General features: G+C 46.3%; 1 protein-coding gene across 1 annotated transcript in view; it reads left to right on the forward strand.

Moving 5' to 3' along the window:
- Positions 1-27,369, forward strand: part of XPR1 (xenotropic and polytropic retrovirus receptor 1) — a 104,039-nt gene that overhangs the window by 74,788 nt on the left and 1,882 nt on the right. The window contains exons 5-14 of the mRNA XM_057374908.1: positions 3,078-3,227; positions 3,763-3,846; positions 4,309-4,390; positions 7,183-7,370; positions 7,578-7,757; positions 11,884-12,049; positions 13,775-13,966; positions 25,499-25,665; positions 25,938-26,077; positions 26,794-27,015. Coding sequence (XP_057230891.1) covers positions 3,078-3,227; positions 3,763-3,846; positions 4,309-4,390; positions 7,183-7,370; positions 7,578-7,757; positions 11,884-12,049; positions 13,775-13,966; positions 25,499-25,665; positions 25,938-26,077; positions 26,794-27,015 — 1,571 coding nt within the window. The remainder of the gene's footprint in view (positions 1-3,077; positions 3,228-3,762; positions 3,847-4,308; positions 4,391-7,182; positions 7,371-7,577; positions 7,758-11,883; positions 12,050-13,774; positions 13,967-25,498; positions 25,666-25,937; positions 26,078-26,793; positions 27,016-27,369) is intronic.

Below are 27,369 nucleotides of genomic sequence, written 5' to 3' on the forward strand. Positions count from 1 at the left end.
GCAGGATACAGGCTCATTTGCCTTGAGGTATGAAAACAAATGGATCTTTAGTTGTACTTGGATTTTTGGCCTGGTAAATATTGCAGACGTTGATCTTGTTCCAAAAATTTTGAAATAAAAATCTTAAACTGTTAATATCTTTTTGGCTGGGTTTTACCTCTTCTGGAGTTAAATGCTCTGAAATGTTTTTAAGTGTCTTACTATGAGGGTTTTTAGCTTGTTAAATAAGAATGTTGGAGCTTAAATTGGCTATGTCTGTATTTACATCTCTGCCAGATCTGTAGTGGAGAATTTCACTAAACAAAATTCATGGTAGGAATAAATTGAGTACCACTCTTCTGTATGGACAAAACTTATTCTCACAAAATTCCGGGTATTTGTACCTCTCCTAAAGCAATGYTATCTTTGAGTGTGTGTCTGGAAACTCTTGAGTTTCTTAAGAAAGCTTTGTAACTATTAGTGGTAGTTCCTAGTTCAGAATCCTGGGAAAGGTGGAGTGTCTGTATCTTTTCAGTAATGGAGTGGAGCAGCATCAGATGCTGTGATTTCTTCACTTACATTTGTTTTCTCATTTAAAAGAAGACAGCCTTTTAATTACAAAAAATCAATTCTGAGGCTTGATGAAGATTTAAAATAGGAGATGTCACGGGTCATTCCTTTGGGAAATCTTTTCCAACTGTTCCTCAGTGAAGAAAGGCATGTTGCACACTGGTATTTTTGCTTATTGCTACCATGAGTGCAGACCCACTGTAAGTCTACTAAATATTGATCTAAACCCCATCTGGTTTTACCCTCTTTCACACTTTGCAGGGGTAGCAGAGCTGGTTTCTACAACATAACTCCAGAGAGAGAATGAGAAAAATTCCTTCAAATTAGTACTGAAGTTGAGGACAAGGAATACAAGCACTAAATCAGACATAAAACTAAATTCCAGGGTGCTACTCTTAATCACTCTTGAGCTTAGAATATAAAAACRAGCAATATTCAAGTTCTTGAATATTCAAGCAGTTTGGGAGAGAAGAAAAACAATAACCTGGTGGGAGGATGATGTAGCTGAGCCCTTTGTGTAGGAGGKGGAGTGAAGTCAACAGCAGCATTAKAAATAWCAAATTGGCTTTGRTGAAATGCTGATGCCTTGAGTCRTGTTACTGAGGAGGGAAAATCCACCTGAAGAAAATTCCTTAGTGTCTTAGGGCTGAACAAAAGCACAAGTTTCATGCATTCATTCCTGAGGTACACAAACCAAATGGAGTCTATAACCAGTCTCCAGAGCACCTCTTTCGTGTTTAACTTATCAATGATTAAACTTGTGATAAAATTCATTTGTTGTCAACAGGAAAATATTATTCTAGACTGTGTACATAGATTAAAAATTTATTTATTTGAAATGCTGTGTTTCAGGACAAAGAAATGCTGAGAAATTAAACATATAATATTTAGTTACTTATTCTTTATATAATATAGTGCATTTATTGGGTGAATAATAAAGGCTGAACCAGTCTTATTAAACAGCCTTGCTTGTGCATTTCCTAATATATATGCACAAAGGTTTTTGAGCCCACTGTTTCATTCTACTTGATGCTGCATTTTATAATTGCATAAATTGCCCTGTTTGTTGTTTGTGGTTTTGTTGGGTTTTTTTCTCTCAAAATGCAGCAGAAATGGAGGTCAGGCTTGAAGAAGGCCCCTTGCCAAATGAAAGCAGGGAGAATAGCAAAATATCAAACTGCAGAAATGATCTTTGTTCTGTTCCACAGTTCAATCACTGCATCCTCCTTGTCAGAWGCACCACTGTGACCAGCAGTGCTTTTGTCACGAGCTTTGTGGCTCCAGAATTTTTGCAGCTGGAGGATGAAACGCTGCTGGAGAGGTTTTAGSGTGCCTGGTATAAACATATCCCAACCAGCCAAAGAACCCCGGAGTAAGCTGGGATTGCACCCATGGCAGATGAAGGGATGTTAGCTCAGGCCACAGAAAGATCTCTGACCAAAATGATCCTTTTGTTGCAGTTTTTCATTTGAAATTTCTGCTCTCTCCGAGAGCTGGCTTTTCCAATAGAAAGTAATTAAAGTCTTTTGTCTGCAATGAGACAGGTCATTAATGCTCTGGCTTCCTGCTCCTGTCTCCCCAGCCTCATTTCCCACCTATATGGGAGAGGTCTGGCATTAAATCACTTTRAGCATAATTACATTGAGAATAATTTCAGTGAGTAGTTGGTGCCTCTCCCCAGGGCATTGGATTTTGCTGTTTTCTCTGGTTTTCTTCCCAAGCTACTCTCTAAGCTTTTTTTTCTGAGGTAAATCTTGGTCCTTCTGCATTTTTGCTGAGTTTTTGAAGTGGTGCTTCCTGCCCAGCAAAATGCAGGATTGCAAATGCATCCTGCCACAGCAGTTGGTGCAGTGTGATGAGCTTTGCCTGTCCTGGGTGCTGTGTGTGGGGTTGAATCAGAACTCATCCATAACTTGGAAATCAACAGTTAATTCTTGTTTTAGGCATTGTGTGCTTGTCTCTACAGGCTGGAGGGTTGCATCTCCCACATCTGCAAGCTTAAGCTGGTTTTACAGTCATTGTGCAATGCAAATTGTTAAAAAAAAATGCTGCTGTGGGGTGCACTTGTCTGGATTTAATCTGCAGCATTGGCATCTTTCATACAAAAATTTCCCTTCTGTAGTGAATTTATCTGGAGAACTTGATTTGAAACCAGTTTAAAGTTAAAAGAAGTCAGTAGCCCAGAATTTTTCAGAAGGGAAAACAACCTGTTAAAGGTTATTTGTCTTCAAGGTAGCATCAGGTCACTTTGTGCATAAAGGAGGAAGTGATCTGGCTTTTCAGGGAATAAAAAGGTTTTGGTAGCTCCCTTTTTATGCCCTTGAGTCCCACATTTTTTATTTTATTTGCAAGGATTATATATTACTTATAATAAAGTAGCAACTCAGAAACTCCCTAACAATAGATGCAATCATTTTGATTCTTCTTATTAATGATTCCTTTTTTGCTAGCAGCTGAGAGAGAACCATTTCTCTTCCCTGGGAGATGGCTGGGGTTAAAAGGCACCATGTTTTTTCCCTTGCCTGCAGAACCTGAACTTCACTGGCTTCCGCAAGATCCTGAAGAAGCATGACAAGAACCTGGAGACGGCGCGGGGGGCGGAGTGGAGGGTGGCCGAGGTGGAGGTGGCTCCCTTCTACACCTGCAAGAAGATCAACCAGCTCATCTCCGAAACAGAGGTGAAGAGACTGGCCTGGGCACTGCTCCTCYTGGAACTGGCCAAAAAATGGGGTTTTGGTCACTGCTGATTTCTGGGATTGTTCAAGCTTGGATTGGTGGGAGCTCTGAGCAAACCTGGTCCAGTGGAAGGTGTCMCTGCCCYTGGCAGGGGGTTGGAACAAGATCTTGAGGTCCCTTCCAACCCAACCTCTTCTGTGACACTGTAATTTTTATAATGTTWTGCCCTCTCTATAGCTTGTATTCATCCCCAAGGCAGCTAATAATTGATTTTGAAGTGCCATTGACTTCTGGCACTGCTTACATAAATTTGGGTGTGTTCTCTTCAGCTGAAACTTTTCCCTTGGAAAAGCCTTAATTTCTGCTGTGTAGGAGCTTGGTGCAGCACAGTGAGCTTTTCATGGCTTTGTRTTAAAAGAACACTGAGCCAGGGCTCACCTGTAATGTGGAAACCACCCATTATTTTGGGGTTTAGTGCCATTACCAGCTGCTCATTGTTCAGATGAACTTCAGGTCTGTATATCTTTGTCTCCTTAGGAAGTGGTGACCAACGAGTTGGAAGATGGTGACAGACAGAAGGCGATGAAACGTCTGCGTGTTCCACCCTTAGGAGCAGCTCAGGTGAGAGATGAGGGCTGTGGAGCGAAGCTGCTTCTCCAACTTGTCAAGGTGCCAAATCAGATTCAACTTCTCAATGAAACAGTGGAAATAATTGATGTGAGCGTGCATGGGGCACGGCCACATAATCTGCTTTAGTTCCGGAAGGTTTGGAAATAGGTTGCTACTCCTAATGCATGCAGACAAGGTAATGAAGGGAGGAGATAAATGGTGAGAGGAAATTTGTGCTAATAAAAGCATATGCTTAGTGTTTGTGTGGTCTGGAATATTTTTCAGAGGGCACTGAGACATCCAAGCTCTGTTTCAACATGGCATTTTCAGTTTAAGAAACCTTACTTCAAGAGCAAGAGTGCAATCAGGGATCAGGATTTTGTATTTGTGATTTGAAGTTTACTCTGCCAGCTAATCTGACTTTGCTGATAACCTGTTACCCTCACTTTAATTGTGCCATGGCTTTGTTCACAGCCTGTCCCAGCCTGGACTACATTCAGGGTTGGATTGTTCTGCGGGTTGTTCATTGCACTGAACGTCACTGTCGTACTTTCAGGTGGGTATCCTGCCATGCCTGGGTTTGGGTGTATTCCTAGCACWTAGGGAGGGCCTGGATCTGGATATTTTGGGTTAGATCACAGCCACATTGCATTGGTGTGAATGACTTGTTCTGCTCAGTAGCAGGTTGTGATTTTTCTCATGTCATGTATGGGAATTTTGAACATACTATARTTTGTTCTCCTGATTTCCTCCTCATTTTTGGGAGTTACTCTGAGGGTGCAACATCAGTGTGTAAAACCAGATTATTGTTACCATTCTGTGAGCACACAGCCCATGCCCACCTTTAGACAGATGCTTGTAGAATTTGAGCTTTGCATGGTGCTGACTCCCTCCRGAGAAGACCACCAGACACAGAGCCATGTACATGCTACCAGGAAATTCCTAGGATTTCAATGCCTGGGGTCTGTTAATGAAATTAATTGAATTTTTCTTGTTGATTTTTTAAAAGCTACAATGAATGATTGCATATCTCAGGTCCAGGCTTTATTCTACTTTGTGCCTTCTGAGTTTGGCCCCTGATTAGAGTCAGAGCCACGTTGGTGCTGCAGATCCAGACACAGTGCTTAATCACAAGCGGCTTTACTAATTGTGTGTGTGATTTCTGTAGTGTTGTAACTTGCTTAAGCAGTACAAMGGAGAAGGCTTAATGAATCAACTTATGAGCTCTTGCATTAGGGAAAGCCCACRTCTGTGTTTTTGACTTAAAAGAATTTTTAATCGGATGTTTCTGTAATTGGATSCAGCCATCTCTTGGGATAAAATGCCTCTGTTTGAGGAGCTGYTTGCAGTGCTTCCCATTTGCTCTTCCCATGGTAGAGGCATGAAGTTGACCCATCTGCATGAAGGGGCTGTTTAATGTGTAGAAACTGTTCTTTATTCATTGTTTCTGTTACTTAAATGTTTGATCTCTGTGCAAGGTGCAAATATGATTGAAGCCAGTTGTGTTTGCTTTCTCTCTCAGTGCTAAGAATGAAAAAGTGATGCAGTTGTGAGAAGGAATTSATAAAAATGATTAGATCTCTAAAGCAGGTGTTACTGAGCCGAGGTGGGTAATAGGTGTGTGGTATCAGCAGGCATGATCTGRTAGCTGAACATTACTGCAGATATTGGGCAAAAACCTGGATTCCAATTGCAAAATGTTTGCTTTTAATTGGCTCATCCTTTGCTACCGTCTCAGCTGCTTTTGCCAAATTGTTTCTATGATTTGATCAGCTAAGATAGGATTTGAGTGTTCTGTGTGGARAATTGGCAAAACAGCAACAGAACGTGACTTCTGTCAGCAGCCCTGTGCTGTACTGCCTGATTTGAGAATGAGGGCAGCAGCATTTTACTGAGATGAGTTCACCATCACTTGGGGTCTGTTAAAGGCTGCAAGTGGATCCCAGGAGGGTGTCACCCTAAGGACAAATTTAGAAGCCTCACTGTTTCTCTATGGGCTCCCCTAGGTGCCAGACTAGGTTGTCATTGAGGTTGGAAGTCCACAGAAAAGTGCATTTGCTTTATTAACCAGAAAGCAGCAAAGTTTYCTTGCTGCAGTCCTGTTCTGGTTTGAGAATTAAGCTGCCATTGGACTTGTCACCAGGRATATTTTTCCTTCTTAGTCAGTATTTTTGGGACTTCTCTTCCCTGTTTGTAATTTTGACCAGATGACCCTCTGTGGTCCCTTCCTACCATACACATTCTGAGATTTCCCATGGTTTTCAGATCAAAATTTGAAAACCTGCTTCTGCAATTCCACATCTAAGATTCTTTTTTTTTTTTTTTTGTCTTCTTTGTGAGTGTGTAATTTCTGTCCAAAATTTGACTCTTTTCTCTGAATCCAAGAGTCTTAAGTTTGAAATTTAAAGCAGCAGTTCTGGAGTCATTGTTCCTTGCACAGCTTCTTCTCCATAAGTTATGTAGTATAAAGTATAGATGCTGAACACATGAAATTCCCTGTGGATTTGCTTTCTTTGGAAAAGAAGCTTGAAAAACTTGGGGCTGTAATTTAGACAGGTCTGTGGGAATAAATCCTCAGCTTCAGTTCTGTAAAGTGCATGCTCTTTCTTTTATTCCTCTTAAAAAGCATGTGGGTGAAAAACTCGTGACAAAACAGAAACTGAGGATTGAATAACTGTATTTTACTTGTGCTTTTCTCGAAAAACCTGTGTCTAGTGACCAGGGGAGGTAGTCCTTTGCAAAGAGGTTTAAACTGGAGAAAGCTGCTGCTGTATTGGGCTGTTCATTGTTTGAGATGAAGGACATTKGTTTCCAAACCCCTGCAGACCGAACAAAGGAAGCAACAGGCTTTCCAGCACCCTGCCTTGTGCTGGGATTTCAGTTTGGGTGGGGCTGGGTGTTGTATGGCTGYCCATGAATATGTATTGTATTACAGTTGTACTGAGCTGGGTGATTAGGCGGGTTTAGCATTGTTTTAAATGCTGTAAATGGCTCCTYTCGGTTTTGTGGGGAGCTGAAGTGTTTGTGTATCTGTCTGTCGGGATTTCATCTCTATTAAACAAGAATATTTAAGTGCCTCCAGTCAGATTTATGCTGGTGCTGTCCCTTGTGCCTGTAGTGTGAGGCAGGGATGCTGCTAATGACTCGATTACAGCAGCTGGAGAGGGAATTTTCCCCAGAATACTCCTAAATCCTCTGRCAGCCTGGGCAAAAAGTTTTCTGCTTGCTGCAATATGCAGTTGTGTACAAATGTACTCTGTTTTCTGAGCCAAATATCTGAGAACCAGGATAAAGCTTTGCTTTGTGACAAAATTGTTCTTTTTTTTTTCTTTTTTTTGTCTTTGCCAGGTGTGGCTTTTATAGAAGGACCAAATGTGTGGCCACTGGTGAGAATCTATCGAGGTGGCTTCCTGCTGATAGAATTCCTCTTTCTCCTGGGTATCAACACGTATGGCTGGAGGCAGGCTGGAGTCAACCAYGTCCTCATCTTCGAGCTCAACCCCCGCAGCAACTTGTCCCATCAACATCTCTTYGAGGTAAACAGGAGGGGACTGTAGGATCAGCGGGGTAAATCCTGCGCCCTTTCCTGGCAAGGAGTCCTAATACAATTAGARGAGGAAGTTGCTGAAGTCTGATTAGATTACGGGATTGAGCACTGCTCTCCCTTTCCTTCTAATGAGAATTCATGGGAGGTTTGGGGGCTGTGTTTTCATCGGGTGTCTGTGTGGTTTGTTTCCCTGCAGATTGCTGGTTTCCTGGGCGTTTTGTGGTGCCTGAGCCTGCTGGCATGTATATATGGTAAATTCACCTACATCCCCATGCAGGTGAACCCGCTCATCTTGTACGGCTTCATGTTGCTTTTCCTCATCAACCCTACCAAAACCTTATATTACAAGTCCCGTTTTTGGCTGCTCAAACTATTGGTAAGTGTCAAACCTGGTTTAAATAAATAATTATTTTTTTTTTAAATGATGTGGCTGAGCAGTAGCTGTAAAGTGTGTAAAAGGGTCACTAATCCTCAGTAAAGAGGGTTGTTTGGGGTTGCTGATGTATTTTTGTAGAGCAGACCTGAACAGGTATGGACTGCAGAYAGTTTTGGGGTTGGGCTTGCAGAAGCATATTCTGCTTTCTGTGCAAGTGGAACTTGTTAACCTTCCTACAGACAGCTCTATACAAACCTTTGCAGGTATGGAAACCCTCGGACATCTTTGCTTGTTTTTTGCTTAGCCCAGTGAAACAGTTTGATGAGAGATCCAGTGCTCTAAGGCAAAGCTGAATGGGTGCTCCTCAGCCCAAATTGGGATAGTGCCAACATTGAGAGGGCTCACTGATGGAGAGAGAACCTGAAAAAGTTGCTGCTTGTTAAATTATGTTCATGGGTGGGGTTTTTTCCCAGCAAACCTGTTTGTGCTCTTGAACAAGCTCTTTATTTGAGACCCAGCTCTTTATTTTCCGGTGAGATAAGGCTGGTAAATTCAATGTAAATACATGTGCTGAATGCTTCAGTGTTCCAGTTATAGGTGGGAGCTCTGAAACAACAGTTTTCAGACTTGCTGGGTGACTCACCAGCTTCTTCCCAAATAGCTGTTTCACATGTTCATCCCCTCTCTGTGCACCCTTTCAAATTGGCTTTAATCAAGTTGGTTCCCCTGATACTTTTCTTCTTGCTGGCACTGCTCTGAGAGCTTTGGGCAGAAGAGGGTTTGGCTGGCTGGTTTTCTTTGTGGAATCATTGTAATGCCATTAAAACAATTAACTTTATCTGGAACACGGCAAAGAGGAGACGCAGCATCATGCTTTGAGGAGTGCGTGCAGGTGTACACACAGTGAATTAACCTCTCTGTGCTCACCTCTGTTACTTGATTTGCTGGCTCTCTGCTGTTCCAGCTTCTTCCTCTGTGCCTTCCAGCACTCAGCCATCCCTCACAGAGGTACCTTTAGTCCCAAGCCTCATTAGTCTGACTGCTGTCCCCTGGTGCGAGGGGAAGCACTGGATGTGCTTTAACCACATGAGCAATATCTGTGCTAATTTACCTTAATGTCTTGCCAGGGTGAGATTCTCAGTCCCCACAGAGCTGTGAGGCTGTTTGCAKCTCCTGCTCTGGCCCAGCAATCTCACGCTGCAGCCTGAGATTAAAATGTAGGATCATGGAATGGCCTGAGTTGGAAGGGACTTGAAAGATCATTGAGTTCCAGCCCCATGTCATGGGGAGGGAAACTTTCCACTATCGCATGTTGCCCTGAGCCCCATCCAGCCTAGCCTTGAACATTTCCAGAGATGGGGCAACCTCTGCCAGGGTCTCACCATCCTTACAGGGAAGGGTTTTATCCTGATACCAAATCTAAACCTCCTCTCCATCAGTTTTAAGCCATTCCCCCTTGCCCTGTCACTACAAGCCCTTGTAAAYAGTTTTTCTCCATCAAACCACAATCATGGAATATCTCGAGTTGGAAGGGACCCATGAGGTTCACTGCATATCTTTGAGTGTGCAGAGGCAAATTCATCCCAAGGTCTCCTAGGGAAAAAAATCTTCATCAAAAKGCAARATCACYTTAATGGTGAGAAATGACATGGTATTTGTGTGTGGAAGGAGGGAGGGGAGAGAAGAGGCCAGACCACATAAAGARYAGCTTTTATTTTATGCACTTGACCAGCTGGGTGTATTTTATTTCTCCATGCAGCTGCCAGCAGCTCTCTAGGTGAAAGGAGGTTTAAATAATGCATGTCTTAGAACTGTGCTGCTCACTCAGATTTATGTTTGGYGGGCGTTTTTCTTCACATGCTTTGTATGTTTCATTTCCAGCCAAAATGGTATCTGACATATCAGGTGTAGCAGAGCATTACTGGCACCTTCAATTTTTCTGAAAGCAAATCARGGATGTATTTGAGTGTATTGCAGCATTTCCTGATGGCTYTAGRAGGCTTCCTGTGATCARCTGCTTGTTCAGGGTGGGATCTYTTGTGCTGATCCCTGAGGGATGGCRAGTTCCATCAGAATTGAGCTTTTTCTGAGTGAAAGAAGTAATTTAACCTGTAGTAAAGTCCAATTCCCCTGGTAGGCTCTTCTTTCTTGCCTGTGTGCTTAGGTGAGCATTCTTTGTGCCTTTGCTGCCAGAGAAGCCCCTGAGTGCTCCTGTGTGGGCTGAGGAGAGCGGCTCTGGGAGGAATGGGATCCGAGCCCAGGGAATGGCAGTGTCACCGTGCCCACGCTCTCTGCAGGAGCTGAACGGCCACACAAGTGCAGGGAGCCTGTCTGGGAGAGGTGAAAAGCTAGGAAGTGTTAGCTCAGCTCASATATCTGGCATCTCAGCACGTGTTGGAAGTGCAGGGATCAGCAGCAGGAAGTCTGTGCTCGGGTTGTGGAATTATTGATAGAGAACCAAGGTGCAGCTCCAGCTTCTGGTKTTTTGTGATTTTATCCTTGAATGGAGGATGTTGCAGACACTTCTCAGCTGGAAATGAGGAGGAGGCTGTGGAACCTCCACTGCCAGCAGCCTCTGGAAGCTGGGCTGCAGCTCCAGCTGTGCCTGGGCAGCAGCCAGGGGCCRCAGTGCCTGGCACATGGTGTTGGGAGGGTTCAGATGGCAGCTCAGGTTCTGGAGGACACTTGACCCAGATGCCAGTGCAGATATGTCGTGGATGTGTCTGTTGATTCCTCCTCAGCTGTAACCTTTAGGTGGAAAACTTCTACTCTCTTAAAACTTTTATGCTATCACCGGGCAGTGCTGAAGGGCCTCTCCCTAAAATAAATTATCAACAAGGATTTTATTATTTCTCTTTTTTGCTATTTTTCAGGGAGATCTGTCTGTAAAGCTGTTTTCACATTTCATGTGCTTAGCTAGTCTTTTTTCATGGACAAAACAATGGTCTATGATGAAACAGAAAAAGATAGCATCAGGGAGTGCTGGGAAAAGGAAGGAGCTTTATCAAGGCAAGGCTGGCGTGGTCTTTGACCTCTGCAGAAGCTATTCTGTAGCTGGGCTGCTTTGAAGACAGTCCTTCCTAAAKGCTGGCCCTGTTTGACCCTTGGGAATAGGTGCCATCCAACATGAGCAYGGAGCTTTCTGGGTCAAGATCCCTATCTGCTTTATGCCACTGACTCTTAATCCCCAAATGGCTYTGAAATTTTAGGAGCAGAGCCTTAAATCTGCATTACAGGCTGATGAGAATGTGTCAGTCCTTTCCCGGGTTTCTGGAGTTGAGCACCCTTCAGGTTAATCAGGAGAACAGTGTAAAGGATCAGAGTTAGCCTGTGCTTTCATTAATTTAAAGGTTCATAAATCCCRGAATGACCGGATGGCGCTGGTGCCGGGTGAGAAATTGGCCATTAGTAACTCTAACTAACCGGGTAGGGAGAGGGGTAATCAAAGCTAATGGAGCAGAAAACTGTCTGCTTTGGAAGGAGCAAAACTGCTCCTCAGGCTTAGGGAAAGTGGACTGGGATTGAGGGGGAGTCCAGCTGACAGTCAATAGGATTTTCTCTGCCCTTCCTTTAACCCTGTCCCTGCTGGAGGCATTGGCAGACCCAGTAGAAATCCTCACTTTCACAACTTCTAGCAGCTCATGAGTTAACCAAGCTGAGGCATGASCAGACTAATGGCTGTGCTGGGGGTCTAAATGCAGCTGACATTAAGTGTGAGGGGGAAGGTAAGTGTGGAACATGTCAATAGACATGATGTCAGTGCCTGAACGAAATTGCTGATCAAAGTGAGGGGCAGTGGGAGACATGGAGTGTGGAGAGCTCTTAAATGGAGGCTGGGAGTTTCTGGGAAAGAGCTTTTTGGGGGAGACGGTTCTACCAGTAAAAAACAAAAGGCTGGGGGGGCACTGGAATAGCTGCATACAGGAGGAGGAGAGCAGGAATGTTCTTTTTACTGAAAGTGTGGAGACAGTTACCCTTTTTTGTCAGCAGGAGCGAAAGGTCAGCAGTAAATCTTCAAGCCTTTCTGTTATTTCCATATTTGTTCAGCTCTGTGATATCCTGCCACTGCATKTGGATGCCTTTGACACAGCCATGAATTATTTCTGCTTTCTTTTTTCCCCGACAGTTTCGAGTGTTCACTGCTCCCTTCCACAAGGTGGGCTTCGCAGATTTCTGGCTGGCTGATCAGCTCAACAGCCTGGTGGTGATACTTATGGATTTGGAATACATGATCTGCTTCTACAGCTTTGAGGTTCAGTGGGAGGACAATGCTGGACTTCTGGCAGATACAGGTAGAGTGATGCTAATACCCCCTGTGAACGTGGTCAGAATGGTCTGAAAAACACTGAGCCAGGCAACTTCCTAATTGTCTGTTTTGAAGAGGGTTATTAATGGTACAGGAAACTAAAATAATTGGCATTTCTTGTAAGCATGGCATTAGAGATATTCTTCCCTTTCTTACTTCCAATCCAGAGAAATGGAATTTCACATCRGTGTTCATTTCCTAATCCAGTCATTTGGCCCGATGTGTATAATCATCAAAGAATTTCGACACAGCGCTTCTGATCGGAAAGAGAAATTCATTTTCCTGGCATTGTTATTTCATTTCATGGTAGTTTCAACCATGTGTTTGCCTTCAGCCTCTTCCTGTTGCTCATCATGAGAATCYTGAGCTTGTTAAGCACAGTTTTCTGGGCTGTAGCCTGGTTCTTCCAGGCTCCACTGCAGCAAGAGAGGATGRAGAAGCTCCTTCTTGGTGCCACCTCTGATTCAGTCTCAGCTGATGCTGTGCTGCCAGGGTTGTCCGTGCTCTGTCTCCTTTTCTTTTCCAGCCACAAGCAGCTCAGAGCTGGAATGTGAATTTTGACTCTGGCTTTCCCAGTGGCAAARCAGTACCTGTCTGCTCACGGATGGGACTGTTGACTTTCCATTTTCAGCAGTGACTGCTGGCAAATCCATTGTCTGATGGCTTTGACACTTGCTGAGAGAATTTGCTGTATGCTTCAATAAGCATCAGTGTTCACTTTGTCCTTCCAATCAGCCTSATCTTTACCTTCCTTTTAAAAGACGGCGTTGTGTGCCGTAAATATTTACTTATTAAAAATAAAATTAAAACACAGAAAGCAACTGCGTGCATAACAATTTGTCCTCTTCCAGTCTCAGCAGCAGAATGATAACACAGTGTTTTGGGATAAATGTCAGCTAATAATAATAAATTATTTTGGGATAAATATCAGCTAATAATAATAAATTATTTTGGAATAAATATCAGCTAATAATGTGTCTCCCTTGGTGTGAATAAGAAAAAAATGAATGTTAGGCGGGGGAGTGTTTGGTTTAGATGTGCTGAGTGAGGCAGTGTAAAAATAGGGAGTTCTTGGGGGGTTCCAGGAAAAGCTGAGGGTTTCCTGGTCATTACCTCAATAAAAAGAAGGCTTTCAAACACGGAGGGAGGACACAATGACAYGGTGGTGTAGCTGCTTCTCATCCCAGKTTTTGAAGCCGAACTATRCCTTGGCTTYGCTTTTAAAAAACAAAACAAAAAACCCCAAACCCAGTCCCATAATGAAATACGTTTTTTCCTATGACAATGCACAAAGAAAATGGGTCAAGGACGTCTTGGGCAAAGTGGCCTTTTAGAGCTGTCCTGCAGAGTTTCTAAGTGCTCTCCCATTTATGCACAAAAATCCAGTGTCGAAGGCCTTTTGTAATTCCATCCTTAATTTGATTATTCACAGCACTACCAACAGCACCGAGCACATTTAAAAATAGATTATTTCTAATCTTGCTTGTTAGTTACACTRGCAGGAGTGAGGGGGTTAGATGGTGATCTGTCTGGATGTGTCATCGATGTTGTGTCACCTGAACACCTCCGAGATGGAATGTAGAGCTGTTCCTGTGCCTCAGTGCCCGGTGCTGATGGGGAATTGCTGCCATAAAGAGATATCACAGGAAAGAAAACCATAGCAGTCCTTAAACTCTTTGTCTTAACAGTTGAAACTCTGCTTTTCTTGCAGATAATCAGATTTGTAACAGCTACTCCTACGGAGTGAGAGCGGTTGTCCAGTGCATCCCTGCTTGGTTGCGATTCATCCAGTGCCTGCGCCGTTACCGCGATAACAAACGGGCCTTTCATCTGGTTAACGCTGGAAAATATTCCACCACCTTCTTCGTGGTGACATTTGCAGCCCTCTACAGCACTCACAGAGGTATGGCTGAGCTTGGAGAATCCTTTGCAACTCSTGGGATTTGCTTCTTAGAGGTGCTCAGAATCTGGCATCCCATTGAAGCGTGAGATTCTTGTGTTTTGGCACCTGTGAAACATCTCTGGGGAAAGGCAGGGGCCTGCCCAGCTTGTAAAGAGTGTTTTAAGATCTTATTTTAGGTGTTTTTCACATCCCTGGTCTGCTTAGAATTGCACTTAGGGAGCGTGGGAGGGAATTTTTCRGTTTCTTTAAATACCTGTCAGGTTTTGCTGTGAAGGGAGGTGAATGGGAGGGAGATGTACAAGGAAAGGGATAGCACAGGAAATACKTCTCCCTTAGCATTCATGAATATTTAACCTGGGTCATCTAAATAATYGGTCCATCATTCCTAAATGTGGAGGCATGTGCACAGTGCCAGGAAAAAATGCACTCTCTGATTTTCCTGTGTGATTCTATCCATGTTTTTACTGCAGCTGGTAAGGAGTTGTTTCCAATCCATTTAACTGCAGATTGAGCTCTGATCCCTGAAGTTCCTCATCTCCCTGGAAACGACAATTACTCGATTCTACTCTTGTTCTGAAGGAAAAAGCTTTTAGTTTCTGCACTTCAGGCAGTTGCCCTGCCTTTCATTGTTCTGAAGCTCTAAAAGCTGTGTTCTCTCACTTGAGAATATCTCCCTTCTATATATCCAGAAATTAGCAGCCACACACGGTGATGAGCAATTACCTACCCTGGAATATTCCTGTGGTGAGGCAGGGAGAAGTGTGGAAGGCATGATTTAGTTAACATGTTTTTTTTTTTGGAGGAGTGGCAGGTTTGTAACAAACCTTCCCTTGGCCAGTGTCTGTTTTGACATAGCTGAACCCAGAATCATTCTGATGATGCTTGTCAGGCATTTTATTGGCAGGGGGTGCAGGGGCTGAAGGCTGGGATTGGGGCTCTGTACATGGAGAGCTGGTGTGGGAACATCCCCATGGCACCTCCTCCCCACGCCGTGTCCCCCAGCTGGTTCCCGTTTGCTCAGTGACATTCTGCAGCCCTGCAGTCCTGTTAGTCACCACTGCCAGAGCCTGGGATGAGATTGCCTGGCTCCACAGTCACTGCTGATATTTKCTGGAGCCAGAGCTGCTCTGGGCAGGCTGACTAATGCTTCTGCCTCTCTGGGGGAGCTCGCTGCCACAGCCTGCACTTGGGGTAGGGCTGGAACCCAGAGGAAAACCAGCCTCTGTCAAAATGTCCAGTTGAGGAGTTTGASCTCTTCCCACTGCCCTTGAAGCTTTTATCTGTACCAGTGTCACTACCCCGGGTTCTGGTCACTGCCACACATAACTGGTGTCCCCTTTCCCAGTCTGGCAGGGAGTGGGCTGTAATGAGGTGTTTATGAGCCTCATTCCAATTGCTGTGARATRTTCCTGACTCCCAGCCTTTGTCTGTCTGGTTTCGTCAGTGGGAGTCAATGGCTCGTCCTTGTTGGTGTCATAGGAAAAAAATTGGAAGGCTTGTGCCTTTGGAAATTGCAGGTTAGCACAGTTTTGTAAATGTCACTGTGCTGGGCTTTTCAGCAGGCTGCCTRAAGCCCTTGGCACGTCCCCTCAGCCCTCTAGGCCTGTTCCCATCCTGCCATAAATGCACTTCTGGTGTGCTGTACCTGTTAAGAAGCCAATTTTATCGAATTGCTTTATACAGATTCCCAGTTCGTTTGGAACTTGGGATGAGATGGCCTCTCATCGAGTTGTTATGATGCTACTGTTGAAAATAGATGGTGCTGCTCGCCCACACCTTCTCTGTGTCTGCCCAGGGACASCAAACACCCATCTCTTACCTACCAAACACCCGTAGGGAGGGAGCTGTGTGCTCCTAAGAAAGCGCTGCCCAAAACAGGTGTCAAAACGTAAAGATCCCTGCTCTAAATTGCACCAAGTAATGAGCCTGTTAATTGCTGTGGTATCAAGAGTTTTATTTAAAGTCCTCCRTGCCTGTGCCTGCAAGCCTGTGACTTACACCTCTGGAATGCCAGCTTCTGGCTGCCRGGAGGAGAGGGTCATCCGTGGCCTTTCCTTGGGAGGTGAGGTAATGGACACCAGGGCCTGTTCTCTACTTTGGAGGCCTGGGGACATCACAGCCCTCTGAGGAGTCTCATCTTCCTCCCTTCATCTGAACAYKGGATGATTTGTAGCTGCTCTGTAGGTTTTAGCTTGTGCCTGCCAGCCGTGTGAGGATGGACTGTGTGCTTGGGAGGGTTTGCTGGCATGGAAAGCAGCTAATTCATCYATAGGGCACTGACAGCACTCATGTGTTTGCCTGTGATTGCTACTGGAAAACAACTCACACTAAACAAATGTACCAATGCCACCTTATTATGTTTAAGTGATGCTTCTGTTCTGTTCTTGCATGGCAAGAACCTCCTGTAGTGAAGGATCTCCCCCAGCRTCACCATGTACTGTGGGCTCTTGACAAGTGTCTGTTTCCCCAAAATATCCCTGTTTAATAATTCATGTTGGTCAGGCAGTGCRTAATTCTGATTCTTTCTTTCCTCAGAGAAGCCATTTCTTTAYTTTCCTTCCCTCGAATTTCAGTGCAGGCTGCAATTTTCTCTGCTAATTGCAGTTTGGATGTCAGACCGCTAAGATGGCAAAGTGAATCCAGCTAGGTTTTCACGCCAAAACTTGCAATCCTGTTGGTTTGGGACCAGACCAGTTTTACAGGGGTAACTCCAAGCTGTCATCTTGGTATCCAGGTATCACTGGGATCAGTGAAGCAGAAGGCAGAGGAGCTAGCCCAGAGCTTGAGAGTGGAGCAAACAGCGAGGTGACTCCAGCACGGCTCACAAACACGGCCACGTTTCAGGGACGACAGCAACAACAGGRGGACAACTGTTGCTGAGCTCCCAGAGGAGGAATTCTCAGTATTTTTATACCTCCCAAAGGAATGGCAAGCAAAGGCCGTGCTCTGTAAATATCGTGCTGTGGGGTGTGTTTGCTCAGGCAAACGAGGCAYGGCTGTAACTCGAAGCTACCTGGCAACCGCGGTGCTGCCACTCCCCACCCGCTCCATCCCCWTCTTTCCCACCCTTGCTTTGCACCCAGGAGCTCAGTGCTGGCATTAAGCTCCCTGCCAGGGCTGAGTAGCTGTCCCCAGAGCCAGCCAACAGTGTAACATGGCCTAGTTTAATCCCCACGGACCCTGTGTGCCGCTGGGGAAGCGGCTGATTAAGCCCCAGCCTGCGGTGCGACATTCACCCTGAGCGCAGCATTGTTTTGACATGCAACTGCTTTGTGCTGTGTCTTCACCCTGCCAAAAGCAGATGTGCTGGGCTTGACAAATGCACCAGTGGAGCAGTTCCCAGTCCAGCTTATCCCAGTGTTTGTAGAGTTACAAAGTGGGTTGAGTTGGAAGGGATCTTAAGGATCATGGAAAGGGATCTTAAGGATCATGGGGTTCCAACCCCCCTGCCATGGGTAGGGATGCTTTGCACTGGACCAGGTTGCTCCAAGCCTCGTCCAGCCCAGCCTTGGACTCTTCCAGGGATGCTGTGTTTCACAGCTTGTCTGGGCAACCTGTTTCAGGGCCTCACCACCCTCACAGGGAAGAATTTCTTCATAGCATCTAATCTAACCCTGCCGTCTGTCAGTTTGTAACCATTCCCCGTTATCCTGTTCCTCCAGACCCTTGTCCAGAGTCCCTCCAGCTCTTGGAGCCTATTAAGGCACTGGAAGGGGCAGTGAGGTTTCAATAGAGCCATCAGGTCACCACTCCAGCTCTCTCAGTCTGTCCCCATAGCMGAGTTGCTTCATCCCTTGGAGCATCTTCATGGCCCTCTCTGGACTCCCTCCAGCAGGTCCATGTCCTCTTTACATGATCCAGAGATAGAAATCCTTAGGGATCCTCTCTTGTATAAAGTGTACTTGCATTGAAGAAGACACGCTGACACAGCTGGAATAGCCAGCCTTGGTTTCACTCCTCAMTGAGGCTTGACCCAGGCTGTGTGAGATGGGGTTGTTATATTCAGAGGTGTTCAGCTCTTCTGAGAAACAGTTGTGTTGTACCTCTCTAGGAGTGCTGGTCACTTCTTCAGCTTTAGTCATGATTTATGCTCCAGCTTTATTCCTTGTAAAGTGACACATCAAGCTTTTGCTGCTGACCATTTTCTCTCACCTTGCTGTCTCTTGCTCACATGATGTCATTGGAAATACCTGGCTCACCCAAAGTATGGATTTGGCTTCTGTGCTTGARGAACTGAGCTTCTTGAGTGCCTTTCTTGTTTTGTGGGATTTGCTGGTTCAGTGTGACCGTCTTTTATTTACCTTGGTATTGGGTTAAAATCAGCTATGTGGGATTTTATCCTTTAACTGAAAATCCTGTTTTGGTTTATGGACATTGTCAGTTCGATTCACACACTTTATCCAATGAAATCCTTGTGGTCTGAATAGTATCCTGATACTTAYTAACCTCTGAATTATTCCAGAGTTAATCTATGTGGCCTGGAAATTTGAGTAAGCATCTTCTCTTCCATCCAGCTCCCACCTAGTTTTTCCAGGTATCCCAAATGAGCCTGCTGAACACCAGTTGTCATTGGCGTGTGGTGCCCTGGAGAGCCCTAGGTCAGTCTAAGATAATGGAGCTGCCATGCACTTTCTCATTAAACAGCCCAGGAAATTGGCAGTAATTAAAAATACGGAAGTTAACTAAATAAGACTGTCTCTGAAGAGCAGTGCTTCTGTCTGTGCTCCCACCATCACTTCAGAAACAGCCTTCTCTGCAGTAGTGTCTGATTTARGATTTTTGAAGGCAGCCCTAAGAGAAAAGGGTGAATTCCTCTCTCAGCCAAGGGATAGAGATGTGGAGTGTTGAGGCGAGGGCCATCCCACCATTAATGGCTTTTGCAGGGAGCTGTTGGACCATCCCTTATTAATAGAGAGGCTCAACCAGCTCTGACCAGAGGAAGATGAGGGGGGAATGTGCTGCTTTTGGAAAACACAGTGGAAGAGTCCCAGGTCTCATCACTGCTGCCCAACAGCAGTGACACCRCATCATGCTGGAGCAGATCACTGGCTCTTCCTTCACAAAGGAAWTTTTTAAAAAATCACAAAAGAAAGAAGCAAGCAGCATTTGTGAGATCCTGTTCCCTCACTTCTGTGTTGTTACAAGACCTCCCATCTCTCCCCCTCTTCCCCAGCGCTGAGAGAGCTGTCAGGGTTTGATTTAGGTGTCACAAGAGCCTTATAGAGTGCTTGGATTGACCTCTTGAAGTAAAACAAACTTTGTAATGGGATTAACTGGCTTCTTTCTTAATACTCTCCGTTTTCACACGGCTTCCCTTAGCACAGCACCCCAGCAACTCCGTCAGGATCATTATTCGGAGCCAAACCATGCACCGTCTGTCACATTGCTGTGAGCTAGGATGAATTTTTGTCTGAAACCCTGTCATCCCGTGCCCAGGAGGCCTCCAGTAATGAGTTGTGTTCATTAGGCAGTCTTTCTGATCCTTTCCATCAGAGCAGCGGCAGTGTCATTAGTGAGGAACTGGGAGGCACTGCCGTGGGCAAACATTTCCATCCTGGCCTCTGACCTCCTCCCTGCTTTGACGTGGGGCTCTGTAGCACCCTGCTTYCCCCTGGTTTCTGTTAGCTCCTCTGATTGCTTAGACACCCATCCTGGTGGGGTRGAGCTGGGAAGAGCGAGGAGTATCCCGGGAATGCTGTGGCAGAACCACCCTGGCCAAGGGCAGAGGAGCTGTGGTGAGTGGGGAAGGAGAGGGGAGACAGCGACCCCTGCTCGCCTGGGAATGGGAATTCTGAGTGATTTTGGGAGCTGCCACCTCACCCCGCACACAAATGAGGCACRAAATCCCACTGGGAAGGTTGGTGGTGCTTTGTCGGGCTGCAGATGTCAAGCAGGATGTTGGTGGTGACCTTGGCACCCCAGGGCTCCGTGATCCCTGCGTTCGCATCCTCAGCTGAGAGGAGATGGGGATTAACAACTGGGATTTGGGAAGGGGACCCGGAGTGTGGTTGTGTCACTTGCTATGCTTTGTGTGAAAGGTGGCTGGGGAATTGGGAATGCTAATGAAGGAGGTGGAGGTAAAAAGGATGACCCACTGATACTGCATTTTACAGGCACTTAAGGGGGAAGCCTGACCTTCTTTTTAATGGAACGTTTTAAGAAAAGCAAGGGACTGCATTACAGGCAATCTTCCTGTCAGGTACATGCGGGTCTGAAGTTCTGTGGTGCTGCAGAAATGTAGGAGATGCAATCATGTAACGATTATTTTTTTTGGTTGCTTTTAAGAGAAGTAAATTTTGAAAGAATCTGCAGTTGGTTCTCAAAGCACTGTACAGGCATTAGGTGACATTGTGTCCCCATCCCCAGACTGTCCATCAAAGGCCCTGTTTATCACGCTCTTTATTTCTGATCATGAATCCAGATATTCTTATTAGTGAGACTTCTGGCAAATGCTTGGAAACCCCGTCCTTCTCAAGATAGCAATTAAACATCCCCTGAGAACACTTCTCTAGAACTACAGAGGGCACCAGAAACGAGCCAGCTCAGATCTCAGCCATACACTGATACACTTTCTTCTGTTTGCAGTTAAATCACATTCATCTGCTTTTGTGAGGTACAAACCTTGAGTTTGCTGCCGTGTCTTGAAATCAGACAATGGTATTGTCCTACAAACCCAGCGCAAACCTGCAGAGGGTTCCTAATCCAAACAYGATTTTGGGATTTCCCTGCTCTGCAAATGTAGACTCTTAGCTAGAAGAAGAGATGAGATGTTGCCTCTTGACAGTTCTTTGCTGCTGCTTTGCTTAAATAGTGCCCGGAGGCGAAGGTTTGCACAATCCAAGGGAAGGTTCTTAGGGAAGAGTCTCTGTTTGGCAGAGCCCGAATCCTGCGTGTGCTCCTGTGGGTTATTTTTGCCTTTTTACTGCATGAAGTCCCCTGTCATGTCGTGGCTCTGCCATTGATCAGTGTTAAACGGCAGGATGTGCTGGCTGGGCAGGAAGGCARAGCGCTAGCCGCTGATTAAGGTATCTAATTACGGAGGGGAGAGGTAATGCTGCGCTTGGAGCACCGAGGTGTTAGACAAATGCGTGGGGATGTCACTCTGATGGCAGTTCTTATGTAGATAAGTCACTTCTGGCTGTCACCCCGCTCTGTGGTGTGCTGGGATGGAGTTAATGGGCGCACRCCATCCCTAGGCCTGCTCAGGGCAGCACTTGCCTCGCACACTGWATACATTTGTGCTTTGCTTCTGCTTCCATCTGTAATTCTGTGATCGAGGCTGGGTTTGGCCAGCCTGGACCCAGMGTTTTTTAGCTGGCAGGATTGCTGTGGCCAGGTAAGTGCTGCYTGGTGTAGCAGGGCTTACCTGGCTGTGTTCCCCGATAACCTCCTGCTTCCTTCCTTTTGTCAGAGCCTTCCCCACCGGCACAGGACAGAGCCGGCCGCAGTGGGTGGCACACCAGGAATGCTTATCGAGGGCCATTGTGCTCTTATCCAGCCCTTCAATAATACATGGCATTGATTTTTGCTGTGTTGAATGCCATACAATGTTTACATTCCCCRGAATAATCCGGCAGGGTAAACAGACAGGATTCTGTGCAAGTCAAGTCAATATTAACGGCGTGCGGGAGAGCACTCGCTGTCTCTCTTTGATGGAAAGCAACTTTCTCTCTTGCCTGTGTTTTGAAGGGGCTGTAATTTCTGCAGAGCAGCATTCCCTCAGAATGCCAGCCAAATACTGTGGCCCCTGGGGCTGGTTTAGGGATCCAGGATATTGTCTATCAGCAGTTTTTGCAGGCAGTAAATTCTGCTGCTGCTGCCTTTGGCTGCTTTCTGGGACTGTGGCCACTCACAGCTTCAGTTCAAAGGTGGAAGCCATCCATTATTTATCTGGTTGACCTTCCGGAGCAATTTGAGGTGTGTTTGTGYAGAGTATCCTCTGGAATTGCATGTTCCAGGGTAAACTGAGGATGCAGAAATGCTGTGATGAAGGCTGCCAGCAGTTCCTGTGGCACAGACTTTGTGGTGAGAGGAGGCAGCCRGGCAGTGTGGCCTCAGGTGGCCTCTGACATCACTGCCCCCTCCAAACTGCAGACATGGCAAAGTGAGCACTGGAATCAGCCCATCCTCGGGGTTAGGGCTGCACCTGTAGCCTCAGAGGTTTCTGCTGGAGCTGGTTTGTCCTACACGTGCTGCTTTGAATAATTGTGGCTCAGGAAGCTGCTCCATCTCAGTGCCCTTCGTGCCCCTCTTGGGTGGATGTCACCGGCGCTGTGGGATGTTGAAAACTTCCTCWTTTTACCTTCCTGGAGAGGTTGAGATCTGCCAGGTGTCCACAGTGGCTTCTCTCATCCTGAGACTCTCTCCCTCTCTCGTGGCTTTTGGCGTTTTCCAGCACATCATTAAACAAAGGAAAAACACACAGRATGAAACAGTTCCCGCTTAAATAGACCCTGACATCATCATAAATATGCAGAGCTCTGTATTGCTCCTGGAAAACCGGCAGGCCAGGAGTTGATGGAGCCTCTGGGCAGAATATGAATGCCTTGATTTTCACTCCCCCTGAGCAGCACTGGAGAGGGCTGCTAGGACCAGCCAGCAGAGACCCAGCTATAATTGCTCGCCTGGAGCAGTAACATATTTCTGCACACCAGCAGAATACAAATGAGGACAGAAGGAAGGAAGGTATCAAACAGAACTGCAGGCAGGAGGAAAAGGAGGATAAGTGATTAAAGGAAGGGAATTGGAGGCCAAGATTGAAGACAATAGGCTCGTTCTGATTAGGGCATTTTACCAGGGAGTAATTTGGGTTTTTTAATGGATTTTTTCATTTAGGAGCTGAATGCATTGCAGAGCTGGTTGGTGAGAAGGGGAGCAGGAGCAGGGGGCCAGCAGTGTGACCCCAGGTGCCACTGAAAAGGCTGCTGCAAAGATAGAGGCAGGGAGAGGGAACTGGGAACTGAGACCAGGATAACTCAACTGAAAGCAAGCACATCCTTTTGAGACTGGTGAGATTGGATTTCTCACAGGRGMCTTTTTCTTCCCAGCTCYCCTTTCTGTGTTTGCRCACAAGAAMCTGTGCCACATGCTCTGGGATGACCCYGCTWGAGCAGAGAGCTTGGGCCAGGTCACCCACTGTGGTCCCTTCCAACCTGAGACATTCTGTCCTTTAGGTTTAAGCAGCAAGTACCTTTGAAATCCCCTTCCTACGTAATTGCCAACTTGGGATAGAGTTTTGTTCACCCCTTACGTGGCTGGAGATGATTGCCAAGGGCCAGACCATCCCCCCATGACTACAGAACTCCAAAGGAATTGCCAGCAATGCTTCCCTGCTCTTCTCCCTGCTCTGTGCCATGGTTCAGGCCAGGGTGTGATGGATGGTGCTGGCTGGGCTGCCTTCTCCATGGCTGCYCCATGAAGGTGTGGAATAAGACCCAGTTTATTTGAATTCTGTCCTTAAGGGGGAAAAAAGAACCGAACCCAAACCAGCAGGATGTAACTTGCAAGCCTGAGGTGAAAGGAAGCGTTGCAGCCTCACAGGGTCTTATGGAGCATTTCAGGTGCTTTGAAAACACATAGAACCCGTGAATTCCCTCTGAATTATCCTTTAGGATATGGCAGTGGGAACTAAACRTGGAGATCTAATGAGCTAAAAATAATGCTGGAAAGAACAGGCTTAGTGTCTCATGAGTCACCGAATGTCAGCATCTGCCTTTTCTCCCTGAAATAATGTCGTGGAGGCTTTGGAGGAGCTGAGCTGGGGGGATGAAACCAGGCAGTGCAGCCCTCATTGCTAAGCTCCAAACACCTCACCTGTGTCCCTTTCTGTGGGCAGCTGCACGTTAAAAATAGCCAGGAAAGGCTGTTTGCAGGCAGCAGAGCAGTGCTGGAGGTACCTGGGCTCTCACTGCTGCTGCTCCCGGGTGATGTCACAGCTCTGCAGGGACCAGAATGCGATGCTGCCCCCATGTCTTGGCTAGGTTGAGGATTTGGGGTGTCCTCAAAGGCTTCCAGCCTCGCCCCAGAGCAGGGGAGCTGCTCACAACTGGGGGCTGCARCAATCCCGTGCCCTTTTTCTGCACYGATGGTGCAGAMCGGGCTTTGCTGCATAAGTGACGTTCAGAGGTTTGGTTTGGGGGGGATTTGGAGAGGGAAGGAGTGTGTGGATCTGACCTACATCCTGCACATCGTGTCCAGGAAGCCTRAGAGGCGGAATGGGAGGAATGCACTCTCTCATTTTCACCTCCATTAATTTTATCGGATTGCCCGCGTTGCATTTAGATGGTAATTGCCACAAATACAAAAGGAAGGAGAGGRCAAATTGCCCTGTTGCTCCCTGGCTGATCAGCTGCAGGGATTTTGYTGTTTTAAAGCCACATATAAGGGAAAAGGTGCTGTCACATAGYGTGGCATCAGATTTGGGCTAAAAACATCTTTTTTTTGTACTGGAAATGTTTGCTTTGTTAGAGAGAATCGGTGAATGAGCAGTTGCCGAGGCTGCACAGAAAGGAGAGACTGCTGCTAGCAGCCAGGTGCAAAGTGGCTCAGCCTTCCAGAGCATCATAACGGGCTTTATTTGTACGAATTTTTTCAGCCAATTTTTTTCTGTCTCAAAAGCAAACAGAATTATCAGATCTGTTTGTTYTCCCCAGCCAGCTGATATAGGGAATTGCAGCTCAGTTGAGAGCAGTGTAATCTTTTCAGGGGGGAGTGGGAAACAATTGAGTTGGAAAAACATCCCCAGGTGAGAAGATGGTGGATCCACAGTCCTCTGTTTCTGAAAAGGAGCTCTATATGGGTTTTTAAACTCCCTAAAGAGGCTGCTTTAGGGTTTATATGTATTAATGTATTGCTGCCTTTTCACTTTTCCCACCAGAACCTCTGAAATGGCTGGTGGTAACTCCTGTACTGCCCAAGCTCTTCCAGGCTTTTTGTGCACTAATCCACGGTTGTTTATGTTAATGCAAACTAAAATATTTTCTCAGCAAACCCTCCTAAGGGAGCAGTGCCTCACTGCTGTATCCTTTGTACGAGTCCGTGTCCTTTGCGAAATGTGGCCCTCAGCTTCCACCTGCTGTTCAGAGCCAGAAYGGCAGCTCTGCCGTGARTCMGAGAAAATAAAGTTCATGGAATKATATCYTGAGTTGGAGCCCAMAAGGATYATYGAGTCCAGCTCCTGGCCCTGCACAGGGCCATCCCCAGAAATCCCACCATGTGCCTCAGGGCGTTGCCCAAACGCTTCCTGAACTCTGGCAGGCTTGGGGCTGTGACCACTTCCCTGGGAGCCTGTTCCAAATATTTGTGCAAATTTCAATCCCAAGTGTTGAACAAGATGAAAGTGGAGTTTAAATAACAACATGAAGCGGGCCCTGCTCAGGTTTTTGATTTGGTTCAGATTGGTATAAACTGTACTTTCCCCAGAACCTGGATAAAAGAAGTGATTTCCACTGCTGCAATCAGGCAGTTTGTGGCTGGTTTAGAAAAGGATGTGCTCTCCCTCCTACAGAAATATGTTGTTCTTCTCTTTTCCAGCTAAAAACCACAGTGACACCCAAGTGTTCTTCTACCTGTGGATTATCTTCAGTTTCATCAGCTCTTGCTATACCCTCATTTGGGACCTGAAGATGGACTGGGGTCTCTTTGACAAAAATGCTGGTGAAAATACCTTTCTCCGAGAAGGAATTGTCTACCCACAGAAAGTGCGTATGCAGCCTGCTCTTACCTTGGGGGAGGCTTTTAATATTTTAACCAAACTTGCTGAATTTAGAACAACTGTTGCACTTGGCCCCTGGAGCATTCRAATGCTGCGGGCTGGGATTTTCCAGCAGCAGGTGATATGTTTGGAAGAGATAATTTCTGCTCACTTTGCTCACGGCTGAGCAGCACATTTTGCAGCTTCCTGAAGACCTGGTGAGGTCTTTCCTGTGCAGAAGGTGTTTGTAGAGCTGTCCTGTTCCTGTCTTTTCCCCAGGCATACTACTATTGTGCCATTGTAGAAGACGTCATCCTGCGTTTTGCGTGGACCATCCAGATCTCCCTCACTTCCATGCAGATCTTCCCCTACGCYGCCGACATCATTTCTACTGTATTTGCCCCACTGGAGGTGTTCCGGTAAGGCTGCTGGGCTGGGCAGCTCATTTCTCCTGCATTTTCATGTTTTTATTCCATGACATCAGCATGGGGGAAGTRCCTGGATCCTTGGATGTGGAATATGGTGGTCTTTATTTCGGGGAGAGTGGGATTAACAGGAATATTTAATCCAAGCAGAGTGCTGAGTGAAGAAAGGTGTAGGAGGCTCTGCGACAATGTGGAGCTGAGTTCTTCAAGCTGAGTTTGCCATAATCTTGAGGGRTTAGCTTCTACCAAATTTCTCCTTRAAAYTGCYGGTTGAAACTTGGCTTGATTTTCAAGTCTCCAATTTGAAAACCTCTGCTTCTTTTTYGGATGTAATTTGTGTTCCACATCATGGATTTGAATCCTGCAAGGTTCSAGGGCTCTTACTGTCGCTGGAAACCCACCCCCCAATTTCCTGGGAAGAACTGGAAGCTAACCCTCGCCCATGTGGCTGCTGGAGGTGGCTTTTGGCTTGTGATGCCTGGTGCCTCCATGCTGTCATTGTTAGGATAAGGAATGAGCCCGACTGGTTCTGTTTTCTCCAGAGGAGGGAGAGATGTTGYAGCTGGTGCTGCTGTCCATCACTGGATGTCTCTCCCTGCTCCCAACCTGTTCCCAGAGTCACTTTGATCCACGAGAAATCACCCGGAGCACATCCCAACGCTTTGCCAAGCAAAGCAGAACTCGGTCACTCTTTCTTCCTCTCCCTGCAGGCGGTTTGTGTGGAACTTCTTCCGCCTGGAGAACGAGCACCTGAACAACTGCGGCGAGTTCCGCGCCGTCAGGGACATCTCGGTGGCGCCGCTCAACGCCGACGACCTGACGCTCCTGGACCAGATGATGGATCAGGAGGACGGCGTCCGCAAYCGCCGCAAGAACAAGCAGTGGAAGCGCAGCCTGAGCGTGTCCCTGCGCCGGCCCCGCCTCGCCTCACAGTACGTGGGGCCCCTCTCCCACAAAACCCCGGCTGGGAGCTGTGGGCACTGCCCTGGGGGTGTTTATGGGTTGGGAATCATGCAGAGAGCAGTCTTCAGGTCCAATTAGTAAACAAGTGGTGCCTCTCTCTGCTAAGGAATTGATTCATCCTTTGCATATATTCGGGTTGTGGTAAGCCATCAGAAAAGGGAGTTCCCTTTGTATAACTTGGCAAACTGGAGGGGAGGCTCTCCTTGAGCAGACATTTTGGGGACTTATGACRAAGAGGGAAAGGGACACTTTTTAACTGATAGTAATGGGAGAAGGGGCAGTCGTTATAAACTGACACAGACAGGGATCAGACATTAAGAAGA

This window comes from Malurus melanocephalus, unplaced genomic scaffold, assembly GCF_030028575.1.
Source record: "Malurus melanocephalus ecotype Western Australia unplaced genomic scaffold, MMel_1.1 scaffold_236, whole genome shotgun sequence".
NCBI lineage: Eukaryota > Metazoa > Chordata > Aves > Passeriformes > Maluridae > Malurus > Malurus melanocephalus.